Source organism: Rattus norvegicus, chromosome 2 (assembly GCF_021556685.1).
Source record: "Rattus norvegicus strain SHRSP/BbbUtx chromosome 2, alternate assembly SHRSP_T2T, whole genome shotgun sequence".
In the NCBI taxonomy this organism is placed as follows: domain Eukaryota; kingdom Metazoa; phylum Chordata; class Mammalia; order Rodentia; family Muridae; genus Rattus; species Rattus norvegicus.
This window is the reverse complement of record NC_141535.1, coordinates 243,730,576-243,755,079: the sequence shown is the minus strand read 5'-3', so window position 1 is coordinate 243,755,079 and position 24,504 is coordinate 243,730,576. Positions and strand designations below refer to the sequence as shown.

General features: G+C 46.6%; 1 protein-coding gene across 2 annotated transcripts in view; it reads left to right on the top strand.

Moving 5' to 3' along the window:
• Ak5 (adenylate kinase 5) overlaps nucleotides 1–24,504 on the top strand; it is a 188,625-nt gene that overhangs the window by 151,398 nt on the left and 12,723 nt on the right. For both annotated transcript variants that reach the window (NM_001108951.1, XM_087629520.1), the window contains 2 exon segments: nucleotides 15,623–15,786; nucleotides 18,416–18,532. In NM_001108951.1, coding sequence (NP_001102421.1) covers nucleotides 15,623–15,786; nucleotides 18,416–18,532 — 281 coding nt within the window.

Sequence of the window (24,504 nt, the reverse complement as noted above, 5' to 3'; positions counted from 1 at the left end):
GCGTGTCAGGGCACAGATGGCCTTGTTTATGTTGGCACCAGCGCGCTTGGGAGCTGTTTCTAAGCATTGTGGTGGCCATCTTGATTGTCGACTTGATTGGGTTAATAAACACCTCTAGATATGTGTGGGGTCCTGAGGACTCTGACCTAATCAGTGGGATTATGGGTTCATTGATGGAGTCATGATAAGGTAGCATTATTGTAGGAGGTGGGACCTTGTTGGAGGAAGGAGATCATGGGGACCTCCTTTGAGGGCTGTCTCGTGTCCTACCACTTCTTGTACCTCCTTCTCTCTGTTTTTTTGTTGCTATGATGTGAGCTGTTCATCTCTACCTTACCCTTATACCATGATGGGGTGAACTCTTGGAAGTCACGGTCCACAGTCAATCTTCTGCTTTTCACAGGCATATTGTCATGGCGATGCAAAGACCAGCCAACCCAAGCCATGAGCTTTAGAGATATTCTGATAAAAGTCCGTGTCCTTACATGCATTTTAGCCACTACACGTGGTCCTAGCTAGTATATTAGAGAAATGAGAGGCTTTCCTAGAATTTGATGTTAAATGATTATCATGATTTCATTATAACCCCGTCGTCTTTCATTGTTTCCTGATAAAAAAAGAACTGAATAATCACCTTTCAGAAGAATCTATTTAGAGATAAGCATGAATGTACTTGGTTAAATCTGTTATAACATGTTACAATCCTTTCTATTCAACCTCACTTGATAGAAACCTGCTTCAGCGTAGCACTTGACACGGGCCAGGCACTAGAGAAACCTCTTCAGTGCTGTCTTACGCCGCAGTGCTTGTGCCCAGACAAAGGCAGAGCACACTGACAACCTTCATTTCCCAGGAAGACAGAAAGATGAATGGTGTATGAGAAAACGGTGTAGCTTGGTCGGGGGTAGGACTTAAAATACTCTCTGTTGTCAACAAACACTATCAGTTGTTTCTCTTGAAGTGACAAGCTTTACTTACTTTCAAAAAAAATATCTGCCAGATATTGGTGCCTGCCAACTCCTGGTTGGCTCCTCAGAAAGTAAAAACAGATTTACAGCCAAACCATTGGAAACGTGCCAATCTTACCTGATCTTGGGAGCCAAGTAGGGCCTGAACCCAGACAGTACTCAGAAGGGAGAGAGTAGGAACAGCATTCAATTAGAAAGAAAGAATGAAAGACAGAGGGGGAGGGGAGGGGGAGGGGGAGGGGAGAGGGGTAGAGAGGGGTAGAGAGGGGAAGAGGGAGGGGGAGAGGAAAGCTAGCTCATGAGTGGCGAGATGGCTCAGTGGTTAAGAGCACTGACTGCTCTTCCAGAGGTCCTGAGTTCAATTCCCAGCAACCACATGGTGGCTCACAACCATCTGTAATGGGATCTGATGCCCTCTTCTGGTGTGTCTGAAGACAATGTACTTATATACATAAAATAAATAAATAGACTGTTTGAAAAAGAAGGTAGCAGGTTCACAATGCAGGCACACACATGCTCTTCCCCCAGGAAGCAGTTATTCCTCTGTGTGCCCAAGTGTTTTATGCTCACTTCCCGTTTTGCTGCACAAACTACTCAAATGAGCCAGGCAAGATGATGTATGCCCTTAGTCCTAACACTCAGGAGGTGGAGGCTGGGGGCTGTCTGTAAGTTTGAGGTCAGTCTAGTCTATATCAAATCTCAGGCCAGCCAGGGTTTCATAATGAGATTCCATCTTGAAAGAACCGAGATATCGCATACTTATGGGCCATTTTTCTTTAATTAAATTTTCTTCTGCTTCACCAAAGTGTCCTTAAGTGGTACTGATGTGGGTACATCGTGGTGAGGATGCACAAGCCAATGAGATGGCTCCCTGGTGAAGGCGGTTGCTCACCACCCAGCTTGAGGACTTGTGTTTGATCCCTGGAGCCTATGTTAGAGCAGAGAACTGACTGTCACTGTTGTGTTATCCTCGGGCCTCCACATGCATGTTGCGGCAAGCGTACGCACTGAATACATACATGTAAGACACGATAAAGAGGCACACGTGGCTTTACTGCTGGATTCTGACGCTATGCCTCCGTGGTTTTAGTCACTGCCCCTGCCATCCAGGGGAAGTAAATAACGTCTTAGGATTACAGTACAAGTAGGAGCTCCCCCACCCCCAGTGTCTGCGGGGGCCACGCTGTGAGGATCTGACAAGAGAGTGGAGAGGGGAGGGTCCCTGTTTGCTGGCATTGGCCTTCTCAAAAGAGGGCATCAGAGGACAGTGGCATCTCCAGGGAGTCTCTGCTTCTCTGGCTCCTGGAGGTCTGGGATGCTCTGGACCAAGGGACACAGGACACATGTCAGAAGAGTGTGTCAGACCCAGCTTTGGGTCAGTACAACAGAGAGAGCCAGGCAGAAAAGAGGACAAAACAAACAAACAAACAAACAAACAAAAACCAAATAAACGAAAAACCTTCGAGGTGGAGAAGCGGCCCTAACTGGAAGACAGAAGCAAACGAACTGAACCAAGGGCACCAGAATGAGCAGGCGGAGCTGTGGACTCCCAGGGCTACACCTTGGCTTCGGCCATCCTGTGACGCAGGCGGCTCAGGAGCAAAGCAATGGGCGATTTGCTTTGGCTGGGTTATGGGCCACCCAGACAGTGGGTAAAGTGTGAATTCTTGATGTGCCTTGAGGGTTTTTCCAAGTGAGACTGCCATTTGAATCCCTGGACCAAATAAGGAAGACTGGCCTACACTGATACAGAGAAGCACTATTCAGCCTGTCTGCCTGGGGGAAAAGGACGCACAGAAGAAGAAAATGGGGGTCTTTGTCACTTTGGAAGTTAGAATCCATTTGTCCTGTCCTTGGACATCACAGCTCTGGGTCCTTCAACCTTCAGACTCTAGAATTTATACCATGGGCCTAGACTACCAAACTGCTGGAAACAGTGTGTCACTTGGGTTCAGCTTGAATGCCATCAGTCAGTTCCCTCACTCTCTGATTTGAGACGGCCGCTATGGGACTTCTCGGCCTGCAAGGTCACATATCCAATTCCCCAAATTAATCTCCTCTTTGCTGTTATTGCTGCTGCTGCTGCTGCTGCTGCTGTTGCTTTGGCTTGTGAGACAAGGTTTCATAGCCCAGGCTAGCCTCAGTCAGACCTGAACCCATCCTCCTGCCACAGCTTCCGGGATGCTGGGATTGTAGGTGTGTGCCAGAATGCCTGACCCGAGGCTATGTATCAGTCCCCTGGCCCATGAAACGGGGTTGCCATAGAGACATGTTTCCATCTGACTCCCAGTCATTAGCCAGGGCTAGCTGAATCTGAGGGTTCATATGTGCATGGGTGCATACCACACACACACACACACACACACACCACATACCACACACACACACACACCACATATCACACACACACACACCACACCACACACACCACATACCACACACATACACCCACACACACCACACACACACACACACACCACACACCACAACCCACAAACACACACACACACACCACACATACCACATATCACACACACACATCACACCACACACACCACATACCACACACACACACACACCACACACACACCACACACCACAACCCACAAACACACACACACACACACCACACACACCACATACCACACACACACACACCACACCACACACACCACATACCACACACACACACACACACCACACACCACATATCACACACACACACCACACCACACACACCACATACCACACACACACACCACACACACCACAACACACACACACCACACACACCACACACATCACATACCACACACACACACACCACACACACCACACACACCACACACACCACATACCACACACACATACACACCACACACACCACATACCAAACACACACACACACACACCCCACACACACCACACACACCACATACCACACACACACACACACCACACACACCACATACCACACACACACCACAACACACACACAACACACACAACACACACACCATATACCACACACACACACACACCACACACCACATACCACACACATACACCCACACACACCACACACACACACACACCACACACCACAACCCACAAACACACACACACACACACACCACACATACCACATATCACACACACACATCACACCACACACACCACATACCACACACACACACCACACACACACACACCACACACCACAACCCACAAACACACACACACACACACACACCACACATACCACATATCACACACACACACACCACACCACACACACCACATACCACACACACATACACACACCACACACACCACATATCACACACACACACCACACCACACACACCACATACCACACACACACACACACACCACACACACCACACATACCACATACCACACACACACACACACCACACACACCACACACACCACATACCACACACACATACACACCACACGCACCACATACCAAACACACACACACACACACCCCACACACACCACACACACCACACACACCACACACACCACATACCACACACACACACACCACACACTCACCACATACCACACACACACCACAACACACACACAACACACACAACACACACACCATATACCACACACACACACCACACACCACATACCACACACACACACACCACTCACACACCACATACCACACACACACCACAACACACACACAACACACACAACACACACACCATATACCACACACACACACACCACACACCACATACCACACACACACACACCACACACACACCACAACACACACACACCACACACACCACATACCACACACGCACACACACCACACACACACACACCACATACCACACACACACACACCACATACCACACACACACACACCACATACAACACTACACACACACACACACACACACACACACACACACACACACCTATTCTTTCCTCCATGAGAATATGCAGACACTAGATGACTGTCACAGTGTCTTGGCCCCAACCTGCATTTTCAACATCTGGCCATTCAAGATGGGAAAGAAAAGGAGGCAGACATTGATGTTCTTGCCAAGAGAGCCCTGAGCACATTTCTCTAAGGGACAACTGTGGGTGTTGAGTCCTGAGAGCGAAGCCACCCAGTTACAGAAACTTTACAGTACAGATTCTGTGTCTAGTGACAGCACTGTGAGCACGGGCTTCGCTTACTCAAAGTTAATAATCAACTTGGAAAAACAAACAAACAAACAAACAAACAACCCTGAGAGTCAAAGGACATGGCACCATCCTTGGAATGCTGTATAATGGAATCGTTTATCTTCTTTCATTCTCTCCCTCTCTCTCCCTCTCTCTCCCTCTCTCTCCCTTTCTTTTCTTCAAGTTTTTAAATGATTCCCTCCAAGAAAGCAGTGCTGTTGACTTCGCGGTCATTTGGAATACCGTATTACCACGAGAGAAAAAAGAATATAAGTCTATGCCCAGGACTGACCTCACACTCTCCACCTCCCTTCCCTCACTGGCTGAGATCCTTCTGGAAGCCATATAACACTGGCTGGGATGCTGGTCTGGTTGCACCTGAGCCCGCACTGACAGCTGACTGTGGCCAATGCTATGACGAACTGTGCAGCATGAAGAGACTACCAAACTTACGGCAATGAGGACCTCCATTTCCGGGGTTCTGTTTGTTTGTTGTGTGTTTTCATGCGTGTATGCCCCACTTCTGAGTTCTAATTTAATGAGATGTGGTCAGTTTGAGCTGAATTGCACAATCTCAGATTAGTCAGGACAGAGAGTAAACGGGGTTTTAACAGTCTCCACTAGCCAACATTTGGGCCAGATTGTGTGGCCCAATTCGGCACATAACACTACAAAGTCCTTCATGAAACGTGAGTTTTATGTTTGCTGTCATGACAAGGACCCTTTCTTGGATGTGTTCCTATGGCAAACCTGTGGGGCTATGGTGGAGGCTTGTCTCCCCATGACCACACTGACTGATAGAGGCCTATGTGATGTGCATCTGAACTACACTCCAGCAAGGAGGGCCAGAGAGACTTATGGGGGTGTCTGAGCAGTACCAGGGCACTTGTGGCTCTACTGTAGAGCGTCAGAGAGCTACCATCAGTGTCTAAGGCTGCTAGAAAGAGTGCATGCCCTATTTCAGACAAAGCAGACATGTATTAGACAGCACAGCAAGCCAAAAAGCTTGGTGAAATGAGGACTTTCTCGGATGGCGTGCAGAGACTCTCAGGCACATTGGGTCTCTGAGGGACTTTCTCGGATGGCGTGCAGAGACTCTCAGGCTCATTGGGTCTCTGAGCCCCAGGTCTTACTTGCTTCCCACCGACCTGACAGAGGACAACAGCAGTTTCTCCTCTCTGCCCTGAGAGGAACGGCCCAGCGTTTGGTAAGAGGACGAGGACTTTATTAGGCGTCATAACAGTTACTCGTTCACCATAAGGCTGTTATCTAAGCATTATTACACTGTAAATATGAAAAGGAGGATGAACAGGCCTCCCTGGGCAGCCATTGGGCCATGGCAAACTGCCTCGCCTTGCTCAGGTCCTCCAGAAGCTGTCAGGCAGGCCTGGCTCCAGAATCACCTGGGGACTGTTTTGAAGACTTTATTTATTTTAAAGAGAAACTTCAAACTTCCAACAGAGATAGAAGCATTTTTTTTCAATATAGAAATCTTTTATTGTCCCCCCAAGAGCCCAAGTTGTCCTTGTGATCAGGATCTTTTTTCTGGAGCTGGGAAACTAAGGTCTCACTCATCAGCCTGCTACACGGTTCCCCTCTCGGACACATAGATGCTGTCCAAAAACTTCCTGATATCCTTGTTTTTAACTGTTGTGGCTTGCTGAATCAGAGCTGCTGAATTTGAAACAAGTTCAATATCATTTCCTTCAAGATTAATTCGTCCTCCTGGGCTTGAGAGGCAGAACAGGCAACACCTGTCCTATTCCGAACCCTGTGGATGTATTTTCCAACCAAGAAATTTCGACCAAAGGCCCATTCTTCTGAATAACGACGTTGTTGGGGAAGCATCCACAGACCTCATCTTGTAACAGAAGTCCAGCGTCATACCCTTGATCGTGTTCTGAACCTGACCACAGATGCTTCTAACAGTGGCCAGTTCCTTTCTGTTACCCGACCACTTGTCAACACGGAGCCTGTACATTTTCTTTCCAAGAAGACTGAGCTCTACGTTGATGTGATTGAAGTCCCTCTGCAGAGTACCCCTGGGGCCCTTCACAATGACCGTGCGACCCTTCAGAGTGGTGTGGACATTTTCTGGAATGCCGACAGTATGATTGCAGAGAATGGTCTTCATTCTCACAGTAGATGGGGCAAAGAGAGAACGTCTTTCGTCATCACGTTCTTGTAACCCCGAGCTAGAAGCATTTTTGTAGGGAGTACCGTGTATCTGTCAACTATTTCTCTGGTGAGCATTTTGTCAGGACTTGCTTCTCACAGCTCAGTCTACCCCCAGCTCCCTCTCCCCATATCTTATTTTTTTTTTTTATACATTTCAAGATACATTGCAAATCCCTGCCCCACTTTTCTGGAGAACCTTCTAAACTTTTGAGTCTTCAGGAGGTGTCATAGATATTTTTCCTGTCCTGGAATTCTTTTCCCCAAATCCTAAGTTTCTTCGTTCACTGCAGTAACTGTGCTGATAGAGCCCCTACCAACCAAGACTGTGCCAGTCCCATAGTAAAGACTCAAGACAGCTAAACACTGGCTGAACAGAGCTCTGGAAATAGGTTAAGGCGGTTGAATCCTTAGTGGAATACCTGCCTGGCATGCCTCAGTGGGTCACATGACCAGTTCATGAAACAGGAAATGAGTGAGCCAGCGTCCGGGTCACTTTTGGGGCACATCCCCAAAGTCCTCAAGCCTCCCGCTAGGTCCTGCCTCTTAAACTCCCTACCACCTTCCACAGTGCCAAGCTGAGGATCAAGCCTTCACCACCACATGCATGAATGAGCCTTTAGAGAATATTCCAGACCTAACTTTAGCAGGTCAGGAGCAGAATTCTCCCGTAGGCAGGAGCACTGTGGGAGGAAGGCTGGGGTACTACAGTGTAATACAACCCAAAGTAGGGGTCCCTTCAGGGAACCCAGTCAAGGGACCAGGCCATGGAGGCAGAGTGGCTCCGAGCATGCCCTAGACCTCAGAGCTGTCTGATTTACTCAGCTTGTGCGATCGCACCCACGACTGTTAATCAGAGGCAGGATGTAGGAACTTTGTGGCCCGAGAAAAAAGGAAAATCAATGCTCTTCCAACCACTTAGAAGGTCCAAAGCAAGGCCTATGACTGGGGTCCCACTGACTCTTGTGTCATGTACAGGGCTGCCTCATGAAGCGCTCAAACCTCAGTCATTGGCCCAACAGTTGCCAGGCACCTCCTAGATTCCAGGCCATGATAGTAAGGAAGTCCTCAGGGCCCAGCCCAATCTAAAGTCTTATATGACCCACAGCTGACCCTGTCACTCGTGTTTCAGTCCATGAAAGGCTTTCAGAACTTGTAGAAGGTTGACTGGTGTAAATACATAGTTTTCCTTGTCACCCCAGGCCACAGAGCATCAGCTCCCAGCCACGCACATTGGAGCTCAGCTCAGCAAAGCACTCGTGTTAGCTGGAGAAGGTCACAAGTGATTTGTGGGCCCCGAGTGGCTCAGGGTCACAGTTAAGAAGCAAAACAGCCTTTCTCTGAAAGGAAGCATTCAGTCACAAAAACGTACACTCGGGGTTGGGACCATTTTCATTGAAAGAAAAGGATTTCAAGGGCAGGAATGGATGGATTTTGAAAAAGAAAAGAAAAAAAAAGGATTGATTACCTGGAAATAGGATTTGCAAAAGATAATTAGTACTTGTCTTAGTTTGCTTGTACTGCTGTGAACAGGCACCATGACCAAGGCAACTCTTACAAGGACAACATTTAATTGGGGCTGGCTTACAGGTTCAGAGGTTCAGTCCAGTGTCATCAAGGTGGGAGCATGGCAGGCAGGCATGGTGCAGGAGGAGCTGAGAGTTCTACATCTTCATCTGAAGGCTGCTAGCAGAATACTGGCTTCCAGGCAGCTAGGGTGAGGGTCTTAAAGCCCACGCCCACAGTGACACACTTTCTAATAGTGCCACTCCCTGAGCCAAGCATATGCAAACCATCACAGTACATCTAAGGTATAGTTACAGAGACTATACACCTTAAAGATGTGGAAAATAGAGCTACAGTTTAAAGAAGTGTCTAATCATTGTAAAAAGCATATGCTGTTAGAGCTAATATGTCTCTGCGTCTGTGTGCGTGTTCATGTGTGTACACATGTAGGCATTGTGCATGTGCTGTGTGTGTGTCTTGCTGTTTCTCTGCCAGCCACTTTCGCACACTGTCCCCTTGACGGATTGTTACCACACCTGATGCACACATCACGTTCCGCAGGACGTGCTAACGTGGCCCCACGCCATGCTAGTCCCAAGCATTCTATAGCCTAGCACGGCTTCCTGTCACAGACTCTGCTCACACTCCCAACAACCCAGTGAAATCATGACTCAACAAACCGGAACCCAACGACCAGATTCATGTTAAATACTCAATCCACAATACATCCACACAATTGCAACCAATTGGTAAGGATATAAACCACCCACCTAGATAAGATAGACTTGCCTATAGAATCCATCTGTTAAGAAACATTCATAACAACCTGTATCTATATGGTTTACATCTGCCTCCATGTTGCTTCTCTCAGCTGCTCTCCTCCTCACTCTGGTCTCCCCTCCTCTCTAAAACTTTTCTTCTGCCCATCCTTCCATCTTGTCCAATGACAGGCCTTGTTCTATCCTATACCTACCTTCACCTGCATAATGACATCAACCTACACCTTCTACCTTTGGTTTGAGATAGAGTCTCTCATTGGCCTGGAACTTGTCAGGATTGGAGAACTGGTCCGTAAGCTCCCAGGGATTCACCTGTCTCTGCCTCCCATCTCACGACCACTGAGAACTTTGGGGGACATACTTGTCACGCGCCTAATGTCCCGCCAGTAAGAACGACGCGCAGCAACAGGATTCTTCTGCGAACAAGCCTTTACTGTGTTACAGCTCTTCTTAGTGTTACAGCTCTCTTAGTGTTACAGCTCTCTTGAACAGGGACCCCGAGCAGCAAAATCGCTCGACTTATATAGACAACAGTATGCTAATTATCTCTCAGGGATTGGTGGGGCATGGATCACCCCACTACTTGTCCTCCAGGGATTGGCGGAGAATGAATCACCTCATTAGCATATTAACGGTCAACTGACACCTGGTGCATAAACCGCACATGTGCAGTACCGCTGTTCACCACTAGAGGGAGCCCTAGCAAGGGGACAAGCCTGCACATGCGCAGTAAGTTGTCGACATCCAGACAAGGCTGGATGTCGGCGCCATCTTTGTTTCGCTGCCGCTGCGCCGCTCTCTACACATATTCAAATCCCACTAGGAACATCTCCTGTCATCAGATATAGGGATATAGTTGGCAGGAGGTGTTAAGGCTGGGATGAAGTTAGGTCCGATGGCCCAATGGGCTCTGTTTTCTCACTCTCTCAAGGAATACTTACCAACTCAGAGTGGATGTGGATAAAGTTAACAATTGACTGGTTATAAAGAGTGGGTGGTGCTTGTCATGGGAGGCACCATAGTTTCAAAGGAGGCAAAGCACCCATTACCAGTTAGGGCCTGGTGTCGGGCTGGCTGGATGGTAGAGCTTCAAGGATCAACTTGGTGGGGTCATAAGGAGGACAAACAACAAGGTGAACAAGCTGGAAAATGGGGGCAGGAAGACACCATTAGATGGTTTGAGTTGAGTGGTGATTGCTTGGGTTCAACCAGATGTGGGCTTAGCTGAAGCTGGGTCATGGGAAAATTAATTTCCTGGCTAATGTAGGAATATAAGCTTAGGAAACTTTGCTAATGGCAATCAGAACCCAGCAGACATTTTCCTCCACTTTGCCTTAGAGAAATGTAGTCCTCTAAGTTCTGCAGATCCAATGTGTATAGCTGAACTATCAAATACACATACAGAGGTTCCTAGGTACTGATAGCACTTTCATGCCCTCACGTGGTCAGACATTTCTAAGCGATGAAGTCACCTCTGACTTTGAAGTGGGTTTGACTCAGACCCCCACGTGCTCAGTGTTGTAACTCAGGACAGAGCTAAGGAATGGGTGTTCATTGGACATGGCGGGTGCCAAGCATCATGTTTTGTCTGAGAGAAAAGATGAAGGACAGGATTATCGATTTCAAAGACAGTGTGAGGCAGGAGATTGATTGTTTCTCCCATGTAGAAACCGGAGGTCAGGCACAGTAAAGGGCCTGTCCGCAGTCACAGGATATGGACTTGCAGAGCCGCATCCTCCACACAGTAGAGGATGCTGCACTGTTAGACTCTTCCTTAACATGTCATTTGCTCTGGCACAGCCATAAATTACTAACCCCCTGCCTCTGGATGGTGCTTACAGGCCTCAATCAGACCCTGGCACCCAGCTGTCACCCTGTCCTAAATCTGATAATTCTCTGGTAGGAAGACTCAGCCCCAGGACTGTTAGCACCAGGCTTATTGGTATCAAACCAGTGAAAGCCACCCCCTCAATGTCCCCACAGTGTTCCCAAGTGAAGAGCTGTGTGAGCATGCCGTAGGCTAAACCCTAGGTTACCGCCCCAGGGTGACCAGTATACAATAAAATGTCAATAAAGGACACTGTGGGCTGGGGCCGGGGTTTAGGTGGTAGAGTGCTTACCCAGAGAGCACGAAGCCCTGTGTTCAGTCCCAGCACCAAATAAACCAGATGTGTGGTGAATGCCTGCAGTCACCTCACTTAGGAAGCAAAGGAAGGAGGGCCAGAAATCATCCTTGGCTACAAGTTCAAGGCTAGCCTGGACTACGTGATATTTTCATGCTCAAAAATCTAAAATAGGGGTTGGGGATTTAGCTCAGTGGTAGAGCGCTTGCCTAGGAAGCGCAAGGCCCTGGGTTCGGTCCCCAGCTCCCAAAAAAAAAAAAAAAAAAAAAAAAGAACCAAAAAAAAAAAAATCTAAAATAGCCAGCTCACGTTGACTATATACATAACTGTAAATATATAAAATCGTGAATTTGAACGTCTTCGCAAGAGATGAGCTTCATAGTAGCCCTAGGTAAACCGATTCTATCATTTCCACTTAGTGGAGAAGAAAGTTACCACGCTTCCTGGAAATGTGCTTATAATATTGACTGTGAACTCACAAAAATACATAATTTAGCTTTTTAAATAACCACAGCTCTACTTTAATGATTCATGAGGTGCTAAAGAGTCATGTGCCGAGAACAGAAACAACAGAGCACGCCCAACTCAGCACCATCTCTGTGGGAGCACTCACACCATCTCTGTGGGAGCACTCACACCATCTCTGTGGGAGCACTCACACCATCTCTGTGGGAGCACTCACACCATCTCTGTGGGAGCACTCACACCATCTCTGTGGGAGCACTCACACCATCTCTGTGGGAGCACTCAGAACGAGGAGTCATCCAAACTGAAGGGCTCTCACTTGCTGGTATTCAGGACATGGCCGATTGTCTGTCTGACATCATCTGCTGCACTTTCCGGGGCTGGACCAGAATGTGCTCTACCTGCCAATATTACTGTCTCCTCCCATCCTTTCCAAAGCCAGGCAACTGTAACAACCGCTTAGGATACAGGTCCTCACCCCGAAGGGCCCAGGATGAGAATCCAGGAGCTCTGCTTAAGGTGAAGCCATGAAAACTGAATACCAGGTCCAGAAGAACACCCCTCCCTCGGCTAGGCTCCTGGGTTCCGTCTGACAGGCTGAGTGGAAAGCCAGGCTCTGAGGACTGACCCTGTTCCAATGGAGCAGTTTCAGGTTCACACGGAAAATTCAACAGACCAGTTTTTCTAAATTCCATTTGGTGTTGAAAGTAAGGATTCCTCTGCTCTTTTTGCTATGAAGACTTTGACAGACCCCTCCAATGTGGAATTTCATCTAAACTCTGAGTCACACCAGGAATAGTACATTAAACATCTGTGAGGTGGCAGTAAAGTGACAGCCCACTGTCTTCTTCAGTCACCTGGCCTGGCCAACGGCAAACACAGACCCTTCAGTCTGAGATGGGGTTCTCCAAAAGAATTTTGTCCCATGTATCAAATTATCCTAGAGGATATGCCAACCCCACCCCCCTCCCTAAGCGCTAAGTTAGATCTTGGTGGTGTATCAGAAAACCTGTGCAACCGCTAGTAGGTTATATGTCCTTCTCACAGTAAGAAACTCACATTGCTCCCCAGTTTGGAGCCAGGGGAAGAATCGTGCCATTGTGCAGGTTACTTAAAATTCCACACTGCCAGCACCATTCGGGCCAAAAACGCTAAGAATCTGCAGCCCTTGCTCCCACAGAAGGTTTCTAACTGGGGCAGCCGCACCGCTCCACACAGCTGCTGTTAATTTGAGATGGAGAGTTTTAATTGCCTGTGTCAAGATTTATTAAATAACACTTCAGAGGGGCAAACCTATAATAGTCATATTAGTAGGAGGCTGAAGAAAGAAAATAATTGGAACACAGCATCTTCGCCTCGGAAGCCAAGTCAGAAAATATCTTTTCCTCGTGATCAGCCACTAGCTATCCCCGGAAACAGAGTTTCCAAGTAAACACAAGCCACAGAAGTCCCGTGGCCTCCCAGAGCTCAGCTGTGAGTCCTCCTAGTCATTTACCTAGAAGCACTCCTTCCTCTGAGTGGCTTTCTAAATTCCATTTGATATTGAAAAGAAGGATTCCTCTGCTCTTTTTGCCACAGAGACTTTGACAGACCCTTTCAAAGCAGAATTTCATCTAAACTCTGAGTCATGTCTCCAAGCTCTCCCTTCCTGGTACAGCTGGAGGCGAGAGCCACTGCTGTTGTGCTGAGGTCACCAACATGGCCTCGACAGAAAGGGCTGCTCACAAGCTGGCCGGCCCTGTTTCTGTCAGCCTCTGTAATGGCTGCATTCCTGCTATGTCTGGCCCATCCATGCAATGCTGCAGGGGCGTCTGAATCTTCCCTTTTGACTGAAAGCAGCGATGTGGATGAGCACGTGTGTGACAGTGCATCTTTCTCGGCCTGTCTGCCACGGGGAGAAGCCTGAGAGGTTCTTCTGCAGAAGTGGGTTGGGAAGGGACATCCCTTAGTAGCCAGTTCCCACTATCCAAGAGAGCTAGGAGTCCGGCTAGAATCTCAATTGTGGTTCGTGTCTTTTATTTCAAATATTCCTTTTTCAGGAAGCTATGATTAGGAGGCATGAACCATGAACCATCCCCAACTATAGGTGGTGTGTTCTATGTACACACACACACACACACACACACACACACACACACACCAGAAAAATAAAATAAACATAGGGTGTTTTTTCCCCTAAAATCTGGGGAGTAAAGAGAGTAGGAAAGTCCTGGCATTTGAAGATGAGAACCAGGAAGAACAAATGCTCTATGGTCCTCCAGAGGGAATTGGGGTGCCCCCGCCAGGCTCGAGCCAACACTGATCCACTCTTTGTTTCTGTTAGCATAACTTCTTATACATAAGCTGCAAATAAATGAGGTCATGGGTGGCTTTCTTTCTGTGCCTGATTTATTCCACTTGCAATAAAGGACACGCTGGCCTGGGGAGGGTATGAAGTGGGAGAATAATGTTTGAGGAAGTGGAAGTGCTGGGGCCTCTGGCTTGATTGTATACATTTACCACATTCCCAAACACGTATAAAGATTTTACAAACCTTTAAAAGAATTATCAGCGAAGCATGGAGACATCTGAAGCAGGAGGCGACTGGATACTGACGTCTCTTCTCTCTAGAGTATTTTCAGCATTACCCCCTGCACACAGGGGACCAGAGTTTTCCTCCCCTTCTGCACAGCTACCTCTGCAGACCACCGCCAGCTTTCGGTGGAACCAACTGATTGATGCAACAGTGTCCTCTGAAGCCCACGTTGTCATTCGTGATCGGGCTCCCGTAGTCACCTTCAATGTGGAAAAGTCCCTGTGGGTTTGACACTTTGCAAGGTTGCTTTCATTTCCTTTTGTTTTATTTTTATTGGTTTTTAAAAGAGAAAAGGTGGGGCAGGGGAAACAGGATGAGCAGCTGAACCCCCACTTCTATTACTCAGACTTCCACTCTTTGCTGCATGGGGCGGGGAAGGGCTCCAGCCACCTGGGAGCCAGAGAGCAGTGTGGCCTTGGGAAAGCAGAGTGGCTCAGGAGAACAGTGTGGCGCAGGAGAGCAGAGTGGCTCAGGAGAACAGTGTGGCCTCAGGAGAGCAGTGTGGCCTCAGGAGAGCAGTGTGGCCTCAGGAGAGCAGTGTGGCCTCAGGTAGCAGCAGATTCCATGGACTCGGGAGCCTCACTCAGCATTGCAGGGGTGAGAGTGAATGAGAGAGGACGGTGAGTGGTGCAGGGGCTAGGGGGCGTCAGTGAATAAGACTCAGCAGAGATAAACATTCATGAAACACCATCATGAAACCCATTGTTTTATTTGATGAATATCCACCAGGAAAAAAAATAATTATTACATCCCCCAAAAGGAGACAGTAGACCTGAGATAAGTGTCTGATGTGTCTTCTTCCCAAGGTGGCCCTGGCTCTGGCAAAGGCACCCAGTGTGAGAAGCTGGCAGAAAAATATGGGTTCACCCATCTCTCTACTGGTGAGCTGCTGCGCCAGGAGCTGACCTCGGAGTCCGAAAGAAGCAAACTGATCCGTGACATCATGGAGCGTGGAGATCTGGTGCCCTCGGTAAGCAGAAACCCACCCTGCCTTCCCTGGCGGCCAAGCCACTGACTGCTGTGGCGGGCTGGATCACAGAGACAAAGAAACCCCCAGGATCCAGAGATAGGTTTGATTTTTCTCCTCAGTGGCAGTCCAGAGGCCGGCTGGCTGGCCTATGTCCACAGCCAGCTATGCCTTGGCCAGCCCCTTCAATGTCAGCCTGGTTCATGAGTTTCCAAAACCAGCCTCAGTGTGGAGTAAGATCTTCAAAGCCTTCGAGTATGGAGAACTAAAGTCAGAAGCCTCCAGGAAGCAGCAGCTTCCTTGGAGTGGGCTTGTGTAATGTTCTGCTGTTTGTCCACCTGACAGGCTCCAGAATCACCTAGGAGACAGTCCCCCTGTGGGAGATTATCTTGACCAGGTTCATTGATATGAGAGGACCCAGCTCGACTGTGAATGGGACCCTCCTCTGGGCGGGGATTCTTGTTCTAGTCACTCTTCCATTGCTATGACAAACACCAGGGCCAAAAGCAGTTTACAGGTGGACTCATCCGGATTACAGATTGCAGTCATTGAGGGAGCCACGCAGGAACTGACGGCAGGAACTGAGACAGAGGCCAAAGCCTTTGGCTGGCTTACTGCCCTGGTCCACCTTCCAGAAATAGCACCATCTACTTTGGGCCGGGCCATCCATGTCAATTCACAGTCAAGAAAATGCCCCAGAGACATGCCATCGGCCAATCCGATGGAGGCGGTTCCTCAGTTAAGACTCCCTATTCCTGGAGGCTAGGTTTATGTCAAGTTGACGAAAAACAACCAGCACAGTATATAAGACTGTATATAAGACTGTATAAGACTGTATACAAGACTGTATATAAGACTATACAAGACTGTATATAAGACTGTATATAAGACTGTATACAAGACTGTATACAAGACTGTATATAAGACTGTATACAAGACTGTATATAAGACTGTATATAAGACTGTATACAAGACTGTATATAAGACTGTATATAAGACAGAAAGCAAGCTAAGCTACAGCAAGTATTCACATCTCTCTGTTGATTATGGTTTCATTATTGCAAGCGTGTGTGTGTGTGTGTGTGTGTGTGTGTGTGTGTGTGTGTGTGTTTGTACGTGTGTTTTAAGATCAGAGGAAGACATTAGGTACCTTCCTCGACTGCTCCCACCTTAGTTTTTGAGAGGTTCTCTCACTGAACTGCCTGCTGAAGCTCACCGTTTTGCCTGGGCTGAGTAGTTAGGGTACTCTTGGGAGTCACCTGTCCCTGCTCCCCAATGCTGTGGGTGGCCTGCAGCTGCTGTGCCTGGCTTTGTAATGCAGACACCAGGAATTTGAATTCAGGTTCTCCTGTTTTCATAGCAAGTGCTCAGACCCACTGAGCCTTGTCTCCATGCCCTCAAATAGAGATTTTTATCATGTGCCTGCCATTCCAGCCCTCTCACCTTGCTACCTCCTATGTACCTTATTCCTCAGTCAGGTTGTGATGGTGCATTAGCCTGAGTCCTCTCCACCACCCATCTCTAGTCGACTTATTTGAGTCCTACAGAGTAGTTGCAACTTAACGGACTCCACCCCTCTCCCCCAAAAAGCTCCCCCAGTATGCTCTGGCCCTTGGTGCTGTTCTACATGTCTGTTATCTTTAGCTGGCATATATTCATTTGTTTCTCACTGTCTGCCTTCCTCATTAGACTGTAGATTAGGTGGAGAGTTAATTCACAATTTTTCAAAAAGATTAATTTACTTATTGTATTGAGTACACTGTCGCTATCTTCAGACACACCAGAAGATGATCCCATTACAGATGGTTGTGAGCCACCATGTGGTTGCTGGGAATTGAACTCAGGACCTCTGGATGAGCCATCTCTCCAGTCCAATACACAATTATTTAAGGAAGGGTTCTGGCCATACCTGCAACTTCTCTACCCAACCAAAACCTAGAGAAGAAGGTTTCCTCCCACCTCTCCCAAGGTTCCACCCCTTCCCCGGCCCCTCCCCACGCTGCTCTGTTCTTTCCTTATCTTGCATACTTGTTGTTTTTTTTTTAAGGTTTATTTATTTTACTTAGATGAATACACTGTAGCTGTCTTCAGACACACAGAAGAGGGCATCAGATCCCATTACAGCAGTCAGTGCTCTTCATCTCTGAGCCACCTCTCCAGCCTCCTTGCACATTTGTTTAATCAATCTTTTTAATGGGAAAACCGTGTTGCTAGAAAATAGTTGATCTCGAATTAGCACATGTCAGGTTTTGCATAATGTTTCCTGGGAGGACGTTGGCAGTGACATAGTTCGGAGCAGTGTCTCATTTGCCAGGATGCCTGGAACATTCCGTTGCTACCGTGTGGGACAGGACTAGCACGTCTCATGGGGTATAAGATGCTGACAAATACCTAGTGGGATAGCAGCAGAAAGGACAGGCCAGACCAACGGAACCATGGCCCAGTACTGACTCAAAGACCTATCTGCACTGCAGACATTAGTGTAGGAGGAGAGGGGTGGGACAAGTTGGCCCAAGAGATCTGCTGTTAATCTTGACCAATCCTCCCCTCACAGAAGGATGTCTGAGGAGTCACAATTACTGTGATTTGGGGGTGCCACTAGGCCCCATGCTGACCACTCTCTCTGCTGTAGGGTGTCGTCCTGGAGCTGCTGAAGGAGGCCATGGTGGCCAGCCTGGGCAACACCAAGGGCTTCCTGATTGACGGCTACCCCCGGGAAGTGAAGCAAGGGGAAGAGTTTGGACGAAGGGTGAGCTGATGTTAGCGGTGCCCATCCAGGACACAAGGACAACACTCAGCTTAGGGGATAAACTCAAGGCCTTCTCTTGCCCGGTAACGCTGACCAGATCTTGCTGTTACAAAAATCAGAAACGTAAACATGTTCCTTTTCGAAGACGAAGTAGGAGGCAGTCGGGCTTGGCTGGGTGTGGAGAGCCTAGTCAGTTCTCGCCATCTCTGCACTGTTCCTCTCTGGGTTGCTCCATTCTCTTCCTACTCCAGGCTTCCCTCCTCCCATTTCAGTGACCTGGCAGAAAACGAATTCTGCCTTGGGGTGGCAGGGTGCCCCACAAAAGACCCACGGCTGCTTCCTTTTCATCCCTCATCACTGAATCAAGGAAGAAAAAAGACTGCCTACAGGAGCCAGTTTTGGGGGGTTGGAGGGGCACCACCTGAGCCACACAGCCTGAGAGGGAGGGGCAGTCGCCCCAGGTGGAGGGAATAGCGAGGCAAGAGATACAGGATCCACAGTGCATGCCACCCTCCTTTACCCCGAGTCATCCCCAACTTCGTGCCCTCCTAATGAGGTTAGTGGCTCAGAGCTATCAGCTGACACAGCAGCTGCCAGACGGGGTGACCTGCTTGGGCCAAGCCCTGTGGTGTATATTGAACACCTTGTCTGCAACTCCCCAAGTCCAGGCCAGTGGGGGGCAGTAAGACTGACACAAAACTTACACAGAAGCCAGGCGTGTGTGGCTGCTGTTTCATTCTACCATATTTTCAGCTGAACTCTTTCAGTTGATGTTTTTAAAAGTGAAGTGACCTTTTCAGTGGATAGAGAAAAAGAAATTCCTGGGGTTTGGAGGGCCAGTGCAGGCTACGCCTCTCTGTGTGGGGCACCTATTACAGCCGCTTGCAGAAGCTTGCCGTACCCTCGCCCTAAACACACAGCTGATGGGGTCACCCAGTTCCATGCCCTCCTAGCAAGGCTGCATGGATGAAGGCAATAAAACCTTGGGTTTCATCTACCCTTGAGTCTGCTTTGTCTAGTTTCCCTGAGGAGTTCCTCCGTTGCATAGCCCCCACTTAAAATAGAGTCAAGGGGTCTAGAGAGATGGCTCAGTGGTTTTCGAAGCGGACCTGAATTTGGTTCCCAGCACCCACACAGTGCCTCACTACTGCCTGTAACTCCAGATACCAGTATCATAGAAGTAAATAGGTACACGCATACACATACTACATAAGACATTTAAAATGTATTTTTAATTAGAGTCAAAGAAAAGCTTCATGATCTGATCGGCAAAGACGAATGTGGGGGAAGGGAGACACGGGTGTCAGGGAAGGGAGACAGGGGTGGAAGGTAGACATGGGTTAGGGTTAGGGTTAGGTGGCCAAGCGACCTGTGACAGATCCATGGATAAATGCCAACAATAGCAAAAAGCAAGCAGACGTGCAGCAGATGACTGTAACTGGCTTCTGAGTGATGAGAACCCCAGCAGAGGATGTCACAGCCACCTTTGCTGAGGAGGGAAGAGCAGCAGCACGGGCCATGCCCCAGCTTAGGTGTTCAGGGTACAGAGGTCTTTTCTTGAACATTCGCTCAGAGGGGTAGAGTTTTCTGGGCCCCCCATGCAGTCAAGGATACAATGGATTGTAAAAATCGGTGTCTCCACCCAAATCCCATGGGGGAGAGAGCTGAACACCAAGAAGTTTGGACAATCCTGAGACCTTGGGACAGTCTGCCACTTCTGCTCACTTCTCTCACATCCCTGGCCCAAGAGGAAACTGCATAGTGCCTCTGGATACAAGGAATATAGGAGCAGTCAGAAGCAGGAACCTGCTGGGTGCCCGGAACTGAACCGGTCACACAGTTCCCTGCACCCAAATCCCGTGGGGAAGAGAGTTGGACCCTCAGAAGTACAGACACTCCTGAGAACTCAGAGGGGACTACCCTCTGCCCACATTCCTGACCCAAGAGGAAATCACCTAGTGCCATCTGTGTCCCCTGGGCACAGGGACCTAGGAGCAGTCAGGGGCAGGACCGTTCAGGTTTCTGCCTGCACCAAGAGCTGAAAGCCAGTCACCAGGAGAGCCTATACACCTGAGAGCAGAAATCCAGCGGAAAGAAAACTGGTCCACAGGAGTGCTGACACACAAGCCTACAGAAGGGTCAAGCCACAGTCAGAGACAGCAACACAAGCTAATACCAGAGACAATCTGATGGTGAGAGGAAAGTGCAGGAACCTAAGAAACAGAAACCAAGACTACTTGGCATCATCAGAGCCCAGTTCTCCCACCGAAGCAAATACTGGATATTCAAACACACCAGAAAAGCAAGATTTGGATTTAAAATCACATCTCATGATGATAATGGAAGACTTTAAGAAGGACATAAATAACTCCCTTAAAGAAATACAGGACAACAGGAGTAATCAAGTAAGCCCTTAAAGAGGAAACACAAAAATCCCTTAAAGAATTACAAGAAAACACAACCAAACAGGTGAAGGAATTGAACAAAACCATCATCCAGGATTTTAAAGTGGAAATAGAAACAATAAAGAAAGCACAAAGGGAGACAACCCTAGAGATAGAAAACCTAGGAAGGAGATCAGGAGTCATAGATGAAAGCATCACCAACACAAGAGATTGAAGAGAGAATCTCAGGGGCAGAGGACACCATAGAAAACATTGACACAAACATAAAAGAAAATGCAAAATGCAAAATGCTCCTAACCAAAAACATCCAGGAAATCCAGGACGCAATGAGAAGATCAAACCTAAGGATAATAGGAATAGAAGAGAGTGAAGATTCCCAACTAAAAGGGCCAGTAAACATCTTCAACAAAATTATAGAAGAAAATGTCCCTAACCTACAGGAAGAGATACCCATGAACATACAAGAAGCCTACAGAACTCCAAATAGATTGGACCAGAAAAGAAACTCCTCCCGTCACATGATAGTCAAAATAACAAATGCACAAAACAAAGAAAGAATATGAAAAGCAGTAAGGGAAAAAGATCAAGTAACATATAAAGGCAGACCTATACGAATTACACCAGACTTCTCGCCAGAGACTATGAAAGCCAGAAGATCCTGGACAGATGTCATACAGACCCTAAGAGAACACAAATGCCAGCCCAGGCCACTATATCCAGCAAAACTCTCAATTAACATAGATGGAGAAATCAAGATATTCCATGACAAATCCAAATTTACACAATATCTTTCTCCAAATCCAGCCGTACAAAGGATAATAGATGGAAAACTCCCACACAAGGAAGGAAACTATACCCTAGAAGAAGTAAGAAAGTAATCTCCTTGCAACAAAACCAAAAGAAGAGAGACACACAAACAGAATTCCAACTCTAACAACAAAAATAACAGGAAGCAACAATCACTATTCCTTAATATCTCTTAACATCAATAGACTCAATTCCCTAGTAAAAAGACATAGCCTAACAGACTGAATATGTAAAGAGGACCCAGCATTTTGTTGCATACAGGAAACACACCCCAGAGACAAAGAAAGACACTACCTCAGAGGAAAAGGCTGGAAAACAACTTTACAAGCAAATGGCCCAAAGAAAAAAGCTGGAGTAGCCATTCTAAAATCAAATAAAATCTACTTTCAACCAAAAGTCATCAAAAAAGATAAGGAAGGACACTTCATATTCATCAAAGGAAAAATCCACCAAGATGAATTCTCAATCCTAAATATCTATGCTCCAAATACAATGGCACCTACATTCATAAAAGAAACCTTATTAAAGTTCAAATCATGCATTGCACTTCACACAATAATAGTAGGAGATTTCAACACCCCACTCTCATCAGTGGACAGATAATGGAAACAGAAATTAAACAGAGACATAGAGAAACTAACAGAAGTTATGAACCAAATGGACTTAACAGATATTTATAGAACATTCCATCCTAAAACAAAAGGATATGCCTTCTTCTCAGCACCTCATGGTACCTTCTCCAAAATTGACCATATAATCAGTCACAAAACAGGCCTCAACAGATACAAGGACATTGAAATAATCGCATGCATCCTATCAGATCACCACGGACTAAGGCTGGTCTTCAGTAACAACAATAATGACAGAAATACTTGGAAGTTGGACAACATTCTACCCAATGATAACTTGGTGAAGGAATAAATAGAAAAAGAAATTAAAGACTTTTTAGAATTTAATTGAAGGCACAACATACCCAAACTTATGGGACACAATGAAAGCTGTGCTAAGAGGAAAACTCATAGCTCTGAGTGCCTGCAGAAAGAAACAGGAGAGAGCATATGTCACCAGCTTGACAGCACACCTAAAAACTCTAGAACAAAAAGAAGCAAATATATCTAAGAGGAGTAGACAGCAGGAAATAACCAAACTCAGGGCTGAAATCAACCAAGTAGAGACAAAAAGAACTATACAAAGAATCAACAAAATCAAGAGCTGGTTCTTTGAGAAAGTCAACAAGATAGATAAACCCTTAGCCAGACTAACCAGAGGGTACAGAGGTTGTATCTAAATTAACAAAATCAGAAATGAAAAGGGAGACATAACAACAGAATCTGAGGAAATTCAAAAAACCATCAGATCCTAATAAGAAGGCTTATATTCAACAAAACTGGAAAATCTGGAGGAAATGAACAATTTTCTAGACAAATACCAGGTACCAAAATTAAATCAGAAACAGATAAACCATTTAAACAACCCCATAACTCCTAAAGAAATAGAAGCAGTTATTAAAAGTCCTCTAACCAAACAAAGTCCAGCCAGATGGGTTTAGTGCAGAATTCTATCAGACCTTCATAGAAGACCTCATACCAATACTGTCCAAACTATTCCACAAAATAGAAATAGATATAACACTACCAAATTCCTTCTATGAAGCCACAATTACAGTTATACCTAAACCATACAAAGACCCAACAAAGAAAGAACTTCAGACCAATTTTCCTTATGAATATCGACACAAAAATACTCAATAAAATTCTTGCAAACTGAATCCAAGAACACATCAAAACAATCATCCATCGTGATCAAGTAGGCTTCATCTCAGGTATTCAGGGATGGTTCAATATATAGAAATCCGTCAACATAATCCACTATATAAACAAACTCAAAGAAAAAAATCACATTATCATTTCATTAGATGCTGAGAAAGCATTTGCAAAATTCAACACCCCTTCATGATAAAAGTCCTGGAAAGATCAGGAATTAAAGGCCCATACCTAAACATAGTAAAAGCAATATACAGCAAACCAGTAGCCAACATTAAACTAAATGGAGAGAAACTTGAAGCAATCCCACTAAAATCAGGGACTAGACAAGGCTGCCCACTATCTCCCTACTTATTCAATATAGTACTCAAAGTTCTAGCCAGAACAATCAGACAACAAAAGGAGATCAAAGGGATACAAATTGGAAAGAAAGAAGTCAAAATATCACTATTTGCAGATGATATGATAGTATACTTAAGTGACCCCAAAAATTCCACCAGAGAACTACTAAACCTGATAAACACCTTCAGCAAAGTGGCTGAGTATAAAATTAACTCAAATAAATCAGTAGCCTTCCTCTACTCAAAGGATAAACAGGATGAGAAAGAAATTAGGGAAATGACACCCTTCATAACAGTCCCAAATAATATAAAATACCTTGGTGTGACTTTAACCAAGCAAGTGAAAGATCTGTATGACAAGAACTTCAAGTCTCTGAAGAAAGAAATTAAAGAAAATCTCAGAAGATGGAAAGACCTCCCATGCTCATGGATTGACAGGATTAATATAGTAAAAATTGCCATCTTGCCAAAAGCAATCTACAGACTCAATGCAATCCCCATCAAAATCCCAAGTCAATTATTCACAGAGTTAGAAAGAACAATTCGCAAATTCATTTGGAATAAAACAAAAAACCAGGATAGCGAAAACTATACTCAAAAATAAAAGAACTTCTGGGGGAATCACCATCTCTGACCTCAAGCAGTATTACAGAGCA